General features: G+C 40.2%; 1 protein-coding gene across 1 annotated transcript; it reads right to left on the bottom strand.

Moving 5' to 3' along the window:
- Positions 1 to 5,777: 5,777 nt before the first annotated feature.
- LOC108747378 (NAD-dependent protein deacetylase HST1-like) lies at positions 5,778 to 11,324 on the bottom strand. The gene is made up of 3 exons (XM_018484802.1): positions 11,025 to 11,324; positions 7,651 to 7,991; positions 5,778 to 6,473 (listed from the first exon to the last, which is right to left on the bottom strand). The coding sequence occupies exons 2-3, from the start codon at positions 7,847 to 7,849 to the stop codon at positions 5,944 to 5,946; spliced, it is 729 nt and encodes a 242-aa protein (XP_018340304.1). The 5' UTR covers positions 7,850 to 7,991; positions 11,025 to 11,324; the 3' UTR covers positions 5,778 to 5,943.
- Positions 11,325 to 15,250: the final 3,926 nt, after the last annotated feature.

Genomic DNA, 15,250 nt, shown 5'->3' on the forward strand with positions numbered 1-15,250 from the left:
TTTACTAACCAGCTCACGACGGAAGTGGAAGAGAAAGTCTTATTTCACCGACGATTACACGTATGATGGGATAACTTTTGTCCCATCGGATTTGTCAAACGAATCTAGTATTCTTTGCGCTTGTGATACAAATTTCATTTGTACGATAACGTAGAAAAATAAAATTTTCGAAATAAAGAATAGAAAATTAATTTCAAGATTGTAAGACAGATTTAATTGAAGATCTGTCTACTTCCGAGTTGTTCGCTCTCGTCGACCAAATAAAGATTTATGTGACACGTAAGAAAAGGCGTTCTCGACACCGGAAATAAAGTGAGAAAGAAAAAGCCGCGGGTGTGTAAAAAAATTGGATAACAAGAGAGCCACTGTGAAATCCATCGAGCCGACGTTGGCATAATCGAATTATTCTTCTTACGAGTTAACATGTGCGCCGCCATGACGTCACGTCGTTCCGAGATAAGCGTCGAAAAGGCACTTCGAGATTAGAGGAGGAATTTTTGTCGGCGGTCGAGAGTCAGCGAGATTTCGTATCAGGAAGAATAAAAAAAGGAAGAAAGAGAAGAAAAGAGAATTCCGTGGAAGACGCCACGAAATTGGCAGTCTAATAAAAGGAGCCAAGAGGAATCGACTGCCATGGATCGATTCGAGACTGCATTTTCATTGTGATAACGATCGCTCATCAAGGATGTATCTACTAACTTCTTTTATCTCTTTTATCTCGACTTTTATCCCTTCTCTCACCTCCGCCCCTGCTAGATTTCTCGATGTGATAAACATTTTTGAAATGTCGTTTTCTCCATTATTTCATCGTCCGTTAACGGAACGTCGTTTGCAACAGATAAACGGCCATGTGTCTAATTCACGTATCTGGCAGAGATACTAATTCACTCTGCTTTTATTAAATGCTATCTATTTAGGGAATTCATCGGACCCATCGCGGAATAATCGCGTAACAAATAAGAATAACAAATAAATAAGCTTTATAATTAATTAATTTTTTTATATAATAGATCGTGTTACTTAATAACGTACACGCAAAAATTATTTTGCTGCTCCAGCTAGAATTATAGTTGTTTTTTTTTTGTGTCTGATAGAAAATTATGTATCACAGAATTTATAGCACAAATCTAAATTCTATCTCTGTCATTTATATGATTAGATGAAATAAATATTCAATATCGCAGTACTTGCTAAAAATGATCTATTTTAGCTATTTTTCATACTTAAATAATTTTCGCTTTAATTTTCGCAAGATCACTTTTTTGAGTGTGCATTTTTACGCGGCGCATTCAATCCTTTATTTCTTTTTTTACGACAGAACGTGTTTATAAATCAAGAAATAGCGATTCAATTGATAATCGCGAATCTATTAAAATGCTGAATGTGTCCAAATTTTGGTCAAATATGACCACATTATTATGATAATCGTTAAATATCTAAAAAATCATTTAATGTTAAATTTGTTTTTAAGTAAATTATTTTCAATATATAATATCAATCAAAAAATTATTTTTAGTTACGAATAGATCGTTTACGGCGCACAAAGTGTGTTTAAAAAAAGTCGATAGAATTTTAATGAGCCTATTCAAGCTGAACCTTATCTTCTCAAGTGAGAAATCCACTTAAGGGACGAATCTGGTATCTTAATTTCGAATATCGAATACCGATGTGCTCACGCATTAAATTGAAATTCACTTCAATGCGCGACAGATTTAAATGATTTACTTCCGAAATAATAATAAGCAATTAAAAAAGATCGCAAAGCAAGCAATTCAAACATCGTCGTAACATTTACAGCACCGATAATAGACTTACACCCAAAAAGTGGGAGACAATCCCGCATGTACAACTATTATATACAAGTTCAAAGAAGACCGTTCACGAATTACTTCAACGAAACTATTCTTATTTCGGCTTCGCAGCTTTAGCGGAATCCGAATTCTCTAGAACATGCAACAAGCGAAATCACTTCTTTCCCCTTCTTTATCTCTCCTCTATCTTTTTTTCTCTACCATCGCGGCACACACAATCAACATACCAATTCCGTATCTGGCACCTCCCTCCCCTCCGCATCGCCTCCTCACGCCTCCCCTGCACCTCGTTATATCCGACAGAAAAGAAGAGAAACACGCCGGAGAGAGGAGGCGTCGCAATCTCATCAGCGGAGCACAAAGTCCCCTTTGTTTTCCTATTCCGCGATCTTCCGCGAACGTCGATTGCGGTCGGCGCGGCCGTTCGCGCGTTTTTGCACCCCCGGCCGACCGGGTAAACACGTTAATCGACGCCGAGAATAGGGAGAGAGGCAAACTGGACGAAGGCGGGCGAGAAACAGTAAAGAAAAACGGCGGAAAACTTGACGCGACCGAGCGAGCGGATGAAAGGAGCAGGACACGCGGCAGGGTGGTAAAATGGGAAGAGAGAAAGTCGAAGAAATGTTAGGGCGAGGGAGAAAAATGGCAGGGAGAGAGGTGTCCGTAAAGGCAGCCAAAGGGTACGAGTTGCTATAAATAGTATAAATATTGCAAAGGGATCATTATTTATGGTAATTTGATCCAAGGGAAAGGACTCTTTGCGATTAGAACTTACACGCTCTCGCGTTGTTTCACGCTATCCCTCCGCCTTTCTTGGCTCTCCCTTGGCGATACGCAAAGGATAGTTATTTACGGACGAAATATCGAGCGTCATCCTGACTGATCGGACGTGTAGCTTAATTAGGCGATAATCGCAGTTAATGAGTTCTCCTTTCGGTCAATTGTCTTGCAACCGGAGAAAATGTGTTCCTTAGAAAACTTCAAGAAATATATACAGAGACGAAAGTGTGAATTAATGATGCCAACTCAGACATTTTTACAACGTGAAATGGACCTTGGAATTTCGAGTTATTGATGCAGTGTAAATTTAAATATCGATACGGGAAGAAATATCAAAGAAGACGGTAATAATAAGATCATCTTACCGGTGAACGAAAGTATAGCGCCGTCCCCACGGAAAAAAATTAAATCGCCAGAGTAATTTGCATATAGATGTTGCGAAAGATTGCTGCGAAAAACAATGATATCTGCCGATAACTTATACGAGTCATTTATCTTACGATCATTATAAGTCGTATTGATCTCCGCTGATAATTTATATGAGTCATTTATTTTAAAGCGATCGTGTTTTGAGAGTCTCCCTAAAGTATATAGCATGGATTTGCACACCCGCATCTCATTACTTGTTTATTATATTTCAAAAATTGATTTACGACCCTCGTGATAAACGGCTGCTGGCATTGTTCGGCCAAACGCTGCTCTACCGGTCGCGGCCGTTATAAAGTAACGAAAGTTGGAACGAAAAAACCCCTCGTGAATGTAGTGGTATAGGTAATCTAGCCGGTAGAAAACAGAAATTCCATTACGGCGCGTTAAAAAGGTGAACGATGCAATCGCGTGCATAAAGAAAGGAATACCGCGGAGAAAAACCGCGGCGCGACTGCGAGGCGGCCGGAGCGAAGAAGCGTGGCGAATAAAGTGGCAGGACCAGCAGGAGGAGAGGACGCAGGATAAAGAAGGGAGTAGAGGTCGATCCTCCGCGCAGGATCCGCGGCGAAATCGGCGCTCGGGAACGGCCATGAACCATTTTCGCCCTACGAAGAAGAGAGAAAGAGAGAAAAAGGGCGAGAGAGAAGCAGTGCAACGCACAGCGTAGCACAGACAAAATAAAAATGCGATGGCCGCCTCGCGAGAGAGTGGGAGGAAGAAGCGGAGGAGGAAAGTAAAGAAGATGAACAGAGAAGAAGGAGAAGAAGAAGAAGAAGAAGAGAAAGAGAGAGAGAGAGGGAGGGAGAGAGACGGAGACGGGCCGATCAACTTCTCTCACCCGGTTTGGACCAAGCTTGGCCTTCCATGGAGCCAGCCTAGACGCGCGATTCTCATCTCGCGCGCTGGTCCACCACCAAACTCGTACGATGGTCTCTCTCTTTTTCGGCCGCTTCCTCTTCTTCTCGTTTCTCCTCTCGATCGGACATACACTGCCCTCTCTTCCCTCCTTCCATCCCTTTCTTACTATTTCATCTCCTTCTCTCTATCCTCCTCTTACCTCCTCGCCGCTCACCGCGGCGATCGAAGGCGAGAAGAACCGAAATACTGCGATAGCGTCTCACTCTTCTCTCTTTACCACCCCTTTTCCTCCTTCCTCTCGCCTTCTGGCCCGATCGCGATTTATTAGACGAGCTAATTAATAGGCCGCCTCGACGTATCTCCGCGTACTCTCTCTCGCGCGCGCGCGCGCGCGCGTGTTCGCAGAAATCGAATCGACGATTACGATTTATTGCCGCGCGTGAAAGATTCACGATTCCACAGGCGGTTTTGCCGATTGGCGCGAATTTGGTCCTCCCACTTTAAGGTTTTCGGCATTGGAAAAGAAGAGGCGGTTTTCGCGGTGATTTCTAGTGATATCTAGAAACTCCTCATTGCGATCGCGTCTCCATAGAGAATCTTGTGATTTCGGCGCTAAGGCCTTTACTGCATTGCGGTCTGTATTGAGTAAATCCTTAGACGAGACGAGTAGCGTTAGATATATTTAGCACTGGAAAGCCCTTCTGCACTGGAAAGAACAATTTTATTGAACAATCTAAAATTTTGCTAAATACACATTTGAAAATAATTCTGTTGCATCATCGAAATAATTTCGTTGGAAGCTAGTTGCTGAAATATCTAAAAAGATTTTGCAACGTATATCATTATTTTAATTTCCAACAAAATTATCATCAGATTTACATCCATCAAATTAGAATCTTTCAGCAAAATCGTTTTTTTTTTTCTATATAAAATGATTTTTTTTATATGGATATAAATCTGATGATAATTTTGTTGGAAATTAAAATGATGATATATATTGCAAAATCTTTTTAGATATTTTGGATGGAATATATTTTTCAATAATTACATTCACAGATCAATTATTGAAAAATATATTCCATCGTTATTATAGTACTCTCTTGTTTTTCTGTAAAATATAACGCTTCATTTAACGTTGCATAGATTTTTATTTTTAATCTTCATTATACATTCCAAGTGGTTTTTATAAAAACATAGAATGTATATATGTGTATATATGATAATAACATTGTATGTGTTAAATATATGCAGTCATTATACCAGTTTGAATTTTACTTTCTAAATACTTAGTATTTATGACTCCCGCCGATATTTGTCCTAGACATTTTTTCGATTGAATTTTAAAAATAGCAGAAATTAACAGCTTAAATTTATTAAATATATGACATTCCTATACATGCTAATAAAGTTAATATATATATATTCGCTCATGAAAATTAAATATCAGCAATCGCACAATACAGCAACATTTAGAAATGTTTCGTATCAATACTATGTCATTGGTTTTTGACATTTTTATTTAGGCAAGTCTCAAAACTATAGATTTGTGGCTTTTACACATTTTCGTATTGACAGAATTGTTAATTCGATCGAAATTCGTTCTCACGTTGAATTTATCAGAAAAAAAAGAAAAAACTACGCGGATCGAGCTATCGTGTCAATTACCGTTGATAAGTTATTCTGACGCACATCCTTTTTTGCTCAATTCTAATTTAAAACTGAACACATTTGCATCATTTCATTTATTATGAGAGAAGAATTTATTTCATTCGACTTTTACAATATTTTATTTGTCTTGTTTATATAAGAAAAAAAAAAACAAGATGAATGAGTGTATGAAAAAGAAAAAAAGTAAAATAAAATAAAATAAATCTCGGAGAGAAAAAAAGAGTTCGGGCGCGTGCGAACAGAAACTCTGACAAGCTAAAAGCACGAGGGGAGCAGGTAGGGAAATCATCAAGCTATTATGTGCTTTACGATATGTATATCTAAAGCCACAATGGAGCATCCATCGTGTAGAACTGCTCTCGAGCGAAACACACTTTTGAGAGGAAACCCACGCGAACTAACTTTGCGTTTCCGGCCGCTCCCGCCTCTCACCTCTTGACGCTGTCTTCAAACTCGTGTCACGAGTAGTGAGTCGCACGCTATTGCAATTTAGCGTGAAGTCCAACGTGGCGTTCGCACCAACGGCGACGTAGCGAACGTCGTGCTTCACCGATTCCTTCCTCGCGTTCGATGGACCTTGAAGATCCTTCTTGCTCCCCTCGTTCTTCGTCCTCCTGCCATTCTCCGCTTCTTCCTCCGCTCGCTTTTCGTTCTCCTCCTCCTCCTCCTCCTCCTCCTGCTCCTCCTGCTCCTCCTCTTCCTCCTCTTCCTCTGGACTCTCGTCGTCTCCGACTTTGCATCCCGACTGATCGTGATACTTCATCGCAATCCGAATAGCGTGAGTCACTTCCGGACTTGGAGTGCACGACGGAGTACATGTGATCTCCGTCTTCTTGCGAATGTTAATTCGTAAATCCTTCGGTATTTCGGAGCATATGCAGTCGTCGCCAGTATCCTGTGGTCGGGTCGATTCTTCTCGGCTTCGCCCTGTAATTCGATATAACCGTCCGAGAATTTCGAGGTTTGCCTAGTCGCTTCACCTAAGCTAGCCTCTCGTACTCCAACCGGAAAAATTTCGACAAAATTGCCACAGAATCGCGAAAGACGCCGACGCGATTTCAAGGTCCGTTTGCAGCGGTTCCTACGGTGCACGTCTCCGAAATCCGATCTCCAACTCACGCCAACTAGAATCGAACTTTAAAAGTAAGCAAGCTGTAAATGCTCCGAAAGACCTCTCACGGTAAGTCGACCGGATAAAAAAACTACGTCATAGACAAAACGGTGTGAATTAAAAAATGGTAATTAAATGTAAAGCCGATAAATGTGAAAATGTGTAAACTTCTTACGATATTTTGTGACATTCGTATAATCCGCGAACACGGTCAACTTCAAGGACAATTAAGTCATAATAAATCAACTAATTTTGCTTCATCATCCTGGTTACATCTGATTTAATCTGAAAATATATCTTTTATCTTGTTTTAAAGATTCTAATTCTACAAAAATAATAGTTTCTTTGAAAGTATATATATCTGCATTTAGAAGACTGCAATCTTATTTTCTTCAATGTAATGCACGGTATATTACATAGTGCGTTACACACTAAGTAACTTTGACGAATGTGTGAATTGGTTTCAACACACTGAGAACAAAATTTATTAAATCGAGAAATATATATTTTTCGTAATATTGCAGGTTCAAGAAACTGTTAAGTTAACTGCTAATTCGTCATTTTTAAACGTATACAGGAAATAAGAAAAATTAATTTTTTTTAATAGGGATTTGGCAGTTTTATTTACATATAAAGTGAAGATGATCGGAAATATTTGTACCATTCAATAAATGTTTATAAAAATGCCAATCGTAATGGTATATATTTTCGAAATGCTAATTCTTAATGATATTGACAAAATAATGAAACGTTAATTAATGATTCTTGCAAAACAATATATAATTATAAATAAATAAATATATCTTTATATTTAGTAAATATTTAATTAGTACTATTCAAATAAATATTTATTAAAATGTAATCTTTTTTCGGTGAGGAAATTTAATAAAATCGTTAAAAAATTTTGAATAATTTGATATTTTTAAAAAAGTAACTGTACTTTCAAAACATAAATCTGTTATTTTATCCTAAGCAAGAAATATGTAATCTGACCTTCGATAATGTTTCTCGTGCATTCCTCGAGAGTAGCTGGCGCTTTTGTACATTCCAAAGATTCGCTGTCCTTTTTGCTACTGCGACGACTTTTCCGGGACACGCTACTTCTTCCTGCGCGATCTTCCTTTTCCCTATCCTTTTCAATCTCTGTGACCCTCTTCAAAAATTCATCCAAGATATCATCCTTGTCTTTCATGACTTCATTGGACTCATCACGTCTCCAACGAGCATTTGCTTGAGACTCTATTAAGGGAATCGGCGATTCCGGAAGCTCTAGAGATACTATTGTTAAGAAAGCCGGACTCTCCTTTCGGATCCTTTCCAACCAAGATTTGTAGCTGGATACACATAAAATGAATACACAGATGAAGGGTTAAATACAAGTACAGGATTTAAATAAAATTAATATCTTTTTATAATAATACATAATTTTATACGAATACACTGAGAGAAAAGATGGACTGCTGCAGCAAATTAGATGGTTAAATATGGCATAGCATTTATAATTGGTTGCTACAGCCAATTAAAAATCTAATTTGCTGTAGCAATTTTTTTCTTTCAGTGTACAGTAATCTATGCTGCACTCTTTCTTTAAACCTAAACATGTCACGCGCCCAAAAATATAGTTCAAGTACATACACTTTCTATTATATTTGAGAAACTTGGTACCTTCTATGAAATATTGAATAAATAGTCAGAAATATTGCAACTTCCGAGATTGGAAAGTTTTACGTAACATTCGCGAAGAAATAAAAGTAAAGACGTGCCTTTCGTGAGACGGCAAGCATAGGGCCGCAGGGCTCGTGTCACGTCGAAGTTAGCAACACTTCTCGCTTCGTTCACTTTGTAATGATCGCCCGCCACGATGATTGCACGTGGACGGTTGCAGAAAGGATTTGTAACGACAACGAGAAAGGGTGCTCGTCCTCTTCGACTTCAGACAACTGGATAACTAGATGTGATTGCGAAGCCTGGAGGGCACGACGCTTCAAAAAGGAAACGCCGAGAAAAGGGATATAAACGTGAGGGGGGCAACAAAAAGGAACGAGGAAGACGAAGTTGATAGAAAGAACGGCCGAAAGTGAAATACGAAAAGGAAATTAGAATTATTCAATGATATTATATAATACGAAAGGAAATAAAATTTATATTAAGAGAAAGAGAAGTAATATACGAAAAAATAGCTGAACGTATAATGCATAAGTTGTACGAAGGCAGAAAAGAGAAATGAGGAAATAAAAAGAAGTATGAAGAAAGAAAAATGTTCAGTTTTCGGAGTGGCAGGCGGTTGAAAGTGAAAAACGAGGAGAATGGACGGAGGTGAAAAGGAAAAGAAGGACAACGATAGGATGTGGAAGGGGAAAGTTTGGAGAGAACGGAGCGAGTAAATTGGAAACGAGGAGAAGGAATAAGGTCGAAGAAGTTCGAGTGCATAAGGAAGAGGTCGGGAGAAAATATTGAAGAAGAGGAGGAAGGCCTTGAACTTCGAAAACGAAGGCGCAAGAACGGCAAGAAGAAAAAGATTAAAAGGGAGACGAAGCGGAGAACTGGTTGAAAGAAAGGAGGTCTCGAGAAGATTACGACCTTGAACCGCAAGTTGAACAAGAAGAGGGGATGAAAAAATATAGCGAGAGCAAAAAGGCGAGCTCGCGCGATGGAGAATGAAGCGCGGGAAGAGCTCGAGGGGAAAAATAATACCCTGGACACCGAAAATAATCATGGCGAGAGATGATTCGGTAAATTTATCAGTGCTGCACGTTGTCGTCGTCCTTTTTCTTCGACGTTCGTCCGTTCAGAAAAAAATAAATATCGCGATACTACAAATAAACTGTAATGAAAATATAATTTAGTCTTGTTGATCAAATTATATTAAGGGGATACATTAAAATGGAATCGAAATAGATTTCTACGAAAAAGATAGGAATGCGAATAAAAACGACGAACGAGAGTAATATTGAAAATAACAGTGGTAAAAAGCAGAAAGTTAATTAAAAGAACCTACGATACTCGTCAGGAAAACATAAATAATGTTGGGCGTTTGAGACAAATAATTTATGTCGACATTACGGAATGCATATACAAGTCTTCATTAATACACGTTTAATCTTACATTTATTTTCAGACTCTTTTTTGATCAGAAACAGGAGTTTATATATAACCTAATATTCATTCTTAATTTTACCTTACTATATTATATCACATTCATAAGAACACTTTCTGTAATACTACGACTACAAGAATTCAAAAGACTTTGACATGATCTACGCAAACTGCTGCAGATTACTGAATTGAGCAATAGTTGTAATTGTTGAGAGGGCAAAGAGCGTGTAGCCGATACGCTTGGAAAGACTTCTAGGGAAAGGAAGGCGAGGAGGCACGCAGATCAAAGGGAATACTGCGGCGGAACGTGGGAGGAGGACTCGGCCGTTTCGTGGGATCTGAAACGAGAGCACGTTCCAAATAATATCACTGTAAACGCGGTAACATTGTCCGGATCTCGCGCAGAGGTCAGGTTCACCACGTTACGGGGAAGATCGAAGAACGATGGAAGGCGGCGCGGTGGAAAGGTAGAGACGCGAGAGACCGAGACGGTGAGGAAGAAGGAGATCAAATCGTCGATGATAATGACGTACCGACACTGCTCGTATTTTAATACGAGAACCGCTTTAATAACGTTATGGTGCCGGCGATCGTCCGTGAGGCTTTATTAAGTCGCAGCAGCGGATCGTCGATCCGACGAATCGACCGTTAAATTTTAGTACGTTTAATTACGGGCTCCTAGGGCCCTGTTCATCGTGAGCTACGTGACTTCGCTAGGTCTCGGCTTGCGCATTCCAGCCTCGTCGTTTCGAGAAGTTTGACTCTTTAGCGTAACCATGTTAATTCGTACACAGTCGATGTTAATCATTCAATAATCAGACAGGATTGATTTGAGTTAACCCTTCTGCTTTACGTCCTAATAGACTTTATTTCTCAAGATATAAAGGGAGAAGGATGAGGTAGCACGATTTATCAAAAAAAAAAAAAAAAATTATTCTCTTCCTCAAAGAATTTTTAATGGCTTCAATGTTCCGTAAATGGAACTTCAAACACGATGAGTACGATGTTAAGCGAACGATGTGTCAAAACACATTCTTCTCTAAATATAGATGAATTCCGTGAAAGTTTCTTCGAAACCAGTTCTCGATGGCTTAATTGCCGGTTTGTATTACAGCGAGCAGTCATGGCGAGAGCTGGAAAGGTGCAGAGATCTAACTTGTCAATCATCGGCCGCGGACTGATTGCGAATTCCTAGCAAGCGGCAACTGACTAAATTTGTCGACGAAGTATCTCGACGAAGTTCGTGTTAGATCTCCGATCCGCTTCGGTACCTCGATGATCCTCGCGCTAAGCGCGCACAGCCGCTACGAGGATGACAGATATGGCGCGCCGGAGATGGCGACCTTGAACTGGACGGTTCCCTCCTCCTGGGATCTTCGAGCGTTAGGCGCCGAATGTAGAGTCCTGGCACCTCCTCCGCAAGGTGATGTCTTCTCCTGTACGAAGCCACAGTGACTAGCCCAGTCGATTCTCACCATCGATCATCCCTCTTCTTTTTTACCACGGCAACAACGAGCTCCGAACTTGGTCCAGACGAGCGACCTTGAACCGCGGCCACGTTTTCTTTTTTTTTTTTTTTTTTCTTTTTCAAACGAGTGCACGGACGCGATCTCGTGCGGCATCTTCATCGAGCGAGCTCGATCCTCCGCCGGCCTCGTCGTTTGTCACTGCCGTTTCCTCCTGTAAAGTACAATAATTGGGAAAATTTCAGACAGGCTGAATTAGAGTAATTATATCAAATCGTATTATGATATTTGCTTATTAAGAAAAATCGTTGCATATAATGCAAAGAAGTTAATTCAATAATAGGATTTTTTTACATTCACTTTTTTTGTCGTTGGAAAATAGTAGTCAAGTGCCAATTAAAAATTAAACTCGACGATTTAATATGAAAAATTATTTCCTGATTTTGTGTGATTTTGCAGAGATACAGTTTATTATATTGTATATCTTGAATTACATCTGGAAATTTTACATTTTAATTATACCCATATTTATACTGTACATATTTCGTATAAATTGTAAAATTAAAATTGTGTGCCATTTTTAATTGTGTTATTGTACGAATTTATATGATTTAAAGCCTTATATCGCTTCTTATATAGAGAATAAGAATGCATAACAGATTGCAATAATTAGCATAATTTCTAGAATCATTAAAGGAACGAAATGACGTGATGTTAAAAAAGAAGATATGTGTGTGAAAAAGAATCGGAGACGAGAGGAACCGAAGGAAGAATGTGCATAAGATGAAGAAAAAACAGGGAGTTAACTGTCATTCCGCGATCCAGTCGGTTAGTCAGTCAGTCAATCAGCCAGTCAGTCAGTGCCCTGCGGCAAGTAGCTGATAGTCGTGCGAGCGAAAACTAATCTATTCCACACCTCGATTACCGTTGCCGGCCGCGGGAATTAAAATTCAGAATGGCCTGCTAAACAACGTTTTAATGCCGTCTGATTCTTAATGCGACCGATCTAGGCTGACGAAGGGGCCCGGCCACCATCACCACCTCCCAGCCGACACGTCGGACCACCCGCTAATCCAAAACGATCCGGAATCGTCGGAACCACGGCACAGATCTCTTACGAGATACGATTGACGAATGCGCATAATTAATTGGCGCCTCCAATCTATTTCCAGAATTAGAAGAAAAGTTTACGAGTTGCGGGAGGACCGAAGCAGATTGAATACATATATTCCCGTCGAGGGAATATTCCCACATAATTTCGTACCACGTATCAAATTATGTCGTCTCATTTTATGTAAATTATGTAATTATTATTTTTTTATATTATATCGTACAAATATATCACCTGTGAGTCTGTAAATCTATAATACATATACGATATACCGCAATAGTTACTCACTCTCGGAAGTTCTCAGCTTTTCAATTCAAACTTCATTCGTACAATCAAAGCTGTGGATACGCTAAAGTATAATACTTAATATCAAGCAGCCGTTTATAAACTCAATATTCTAGATTCTGAAAATAACCGGCGTCGATATATTCGTATTTCACTTCCTTATTTGACTTTATTTCTATTATATTTCATGGAGTATAATATATGGCACTCTAAGTAAGGGGATGTCGCAGAAGTATTTACGAGGTGCGCAATTTATGGGTGAGTTTCAAAGGCACACAGCGGGCGAGGCTGTCGCGAGAAAGTGCCGTGGCAGCACAGCGATCTCGTGCCTAATCGAACGAAATAATCGAGTCCACGTAACCCGAGCCTCACGGAATCCGTCAGTCCGCGCTCCACCATGCTCGATTAGCGTGGCGAATCGATAATGAGCGCGTTTCAATTTTAATCGTCGTCAAGTTTGTCGTCCGGTCGCCGAAGGTGAGGCCCGCGGGGCCGCGTTTTGCGTTTCGTCCGAAAGGGGGTTGGGGAGGAGGAAAAAGGAACGAGAGAGGTGGGCGCGAGGGAGGTGGTCCTCCCCCCCGCGATTCCGTCCGGCTCGCGTAACTCGATCTGCACGAACACCTACGAAATCAAATTATACTGCCTGGACACGCCGTGAATTTTAATCGGCGGTCTAATCTCGCCGGATCGCCATGTTGCATGCCACGATAGTACGATCGTATATCGATCGTATATTTTCGCGATCATAGGCCTGCATTCTCACCGTGCAGTTAACACTAAATGCAACCATCTGAGGACTCTCGTCTCGTCCTCTGGCTGTGTGATTTTTCGTATTGGTAAAATAAAATTCCGAAACAAGAGACGGCTACATTTAGCGCTTAAATAAAACGGGTCTCTTGAGTCACGTTTCAAAACGATCGCTTTGCTTTTTGTACTTATTAAAGTAAACCTCGAGCAGGATATTTGTTATAATAATATCTTCCTCGAAGAGAAAGAGGACGAAGCAGATGTTTCCTTTGTAGCTTAAAGATATGATCGTTTGACATCATTTTAGGCTTAATCCTTTAGGGATTAGCATTGCCTTGTTATTAAAAAAAAAAAACAATTTTTTATTGCTTTTTTGTTAAAAAAAAAAGACATATTGTAAATAAAGTATCTATCGATGTTTATACATCAACTTTCTGCACACACACACACACAGGCAGATAGAGAAGGTACCATACTTAATTCCTTCCCAACGTTCAATGCTACACAGATTTCCGTCCTTTTGTTCTCAAGTATAACTAATTTACACAGTTTCTGAATTTTGCCGAATTTAATTTTAAAACGAACGTTGCAAATTTGCAGCACTCGCCCGTAGAGAATGAACGAGCCGGATGATCGTCCTCCAAATTGGCGAGATTCGCGCTTAATCGGCGCGTATAGTGAATGGACCGAGACATCGGAGACCGATGCGTAATAAGACAACAAAGATACGCGGGGGAGGCGAAAGACACACCGGTAGGCGAAATAAAGAAGAAGAAAAAGCGGTGCGCGCAGGGAGAAAGATGCTGATCTCTTCGCGGAATATGTTTACGTTAAAGGCGAGCCCGGGTGGGGGGGGAAAAAAAAAAAAAAAAAGACAAGACGAACCGCAAACTGCTTAACGAGTTCCGCGCTCCCCCGCGTCGTCTCTTTTCACTCTTCTACACGAGCTACACTCTACGGTGTACGGCACGCACGCACACTGCCCGTGTACCGACACGCGGTAGCGATGGAGAAGTTTGTCTTACTAGTATTTACCTCGTCTTTCAGGCAAACTCGAAATGAAAGTCAGACTTCTAGTTAAGAAGACATTTACAGCAATAACGAGACCGAAAGCTGCATAGATCTTAAATGAACGGAAACAATGGCTTTCTATTATATATATATATCAATGTTAAAAAGTAATAAGAAGTTATAAAAATATTGCGAAAAAATAAAAAAGGGGAAGTGAAATGAACTATTTAAAAAAAAAAACGATTATTTAATCTTCATTTAATCCCAGAGGGGACCTCCCGATGTCACAGCTTAACTCTCAGTAATCTCTCGCACATTTGTAGATGAAATTTACGTAATCATAGCATTCCGGGGTTAAGAAGCGCGATTGAATGTATCTGTAATTACATTACCTAACAATAAATCACGATTGATTACAGTAGAGAAATAACGAGTACGCTCTCTAAAAATCTCTCGAGTGGAATCTAATTCTGAAGAGTGACAATTGAGCCAGTATTTGAGGTGGCTTGATTGTCAATTTTTAAGAGTGCGATATTTCACTCTTCAGAATTAGAGTTTCCACCCCAAGGATTTGTAGAGAGTACGTAAAAAAAAGAAAAGACAAAAAATCGTCGGAAAATCGTCGAAAAACTTTCGGTGCGGCGTTGAGGATGAGACTCGCGAGGGTATCGGCGCCATCGCTACATCGTAATCCCTCACGACCACCTGGACACACGCAGCACGTACTCACACGTGCTTGGGGCGCTGTTACGAGAACGTCGTGTACGACCCCCGGGCGAATTTTAATTTTCACGAGCACACGGCGCCCGTGTATTGTCATTAGACGGTCCTCGGACGAAGGATCGGCCAGGGTTGGTGCGGGGGGAGACGGAAAGGG

Source organism: Trachymyrmex septentrionalis, unplaced genomic scaffold, assembly GCF_001594115.1.
Source record: "Trachymyrmex septentrionalis isolate Tsep2-gDNA-1 unplaced genomic scaffold, Tsep1.0 scaffold2, whole genome shotgun sequence".
Taxonomy (NCBI): Eukaryota; Metazoa; Arthropoda; class Insecta; order Hymenoptera; family Formicidae; genus Trachymyrmex; species Trachymyrmex septentrionalis.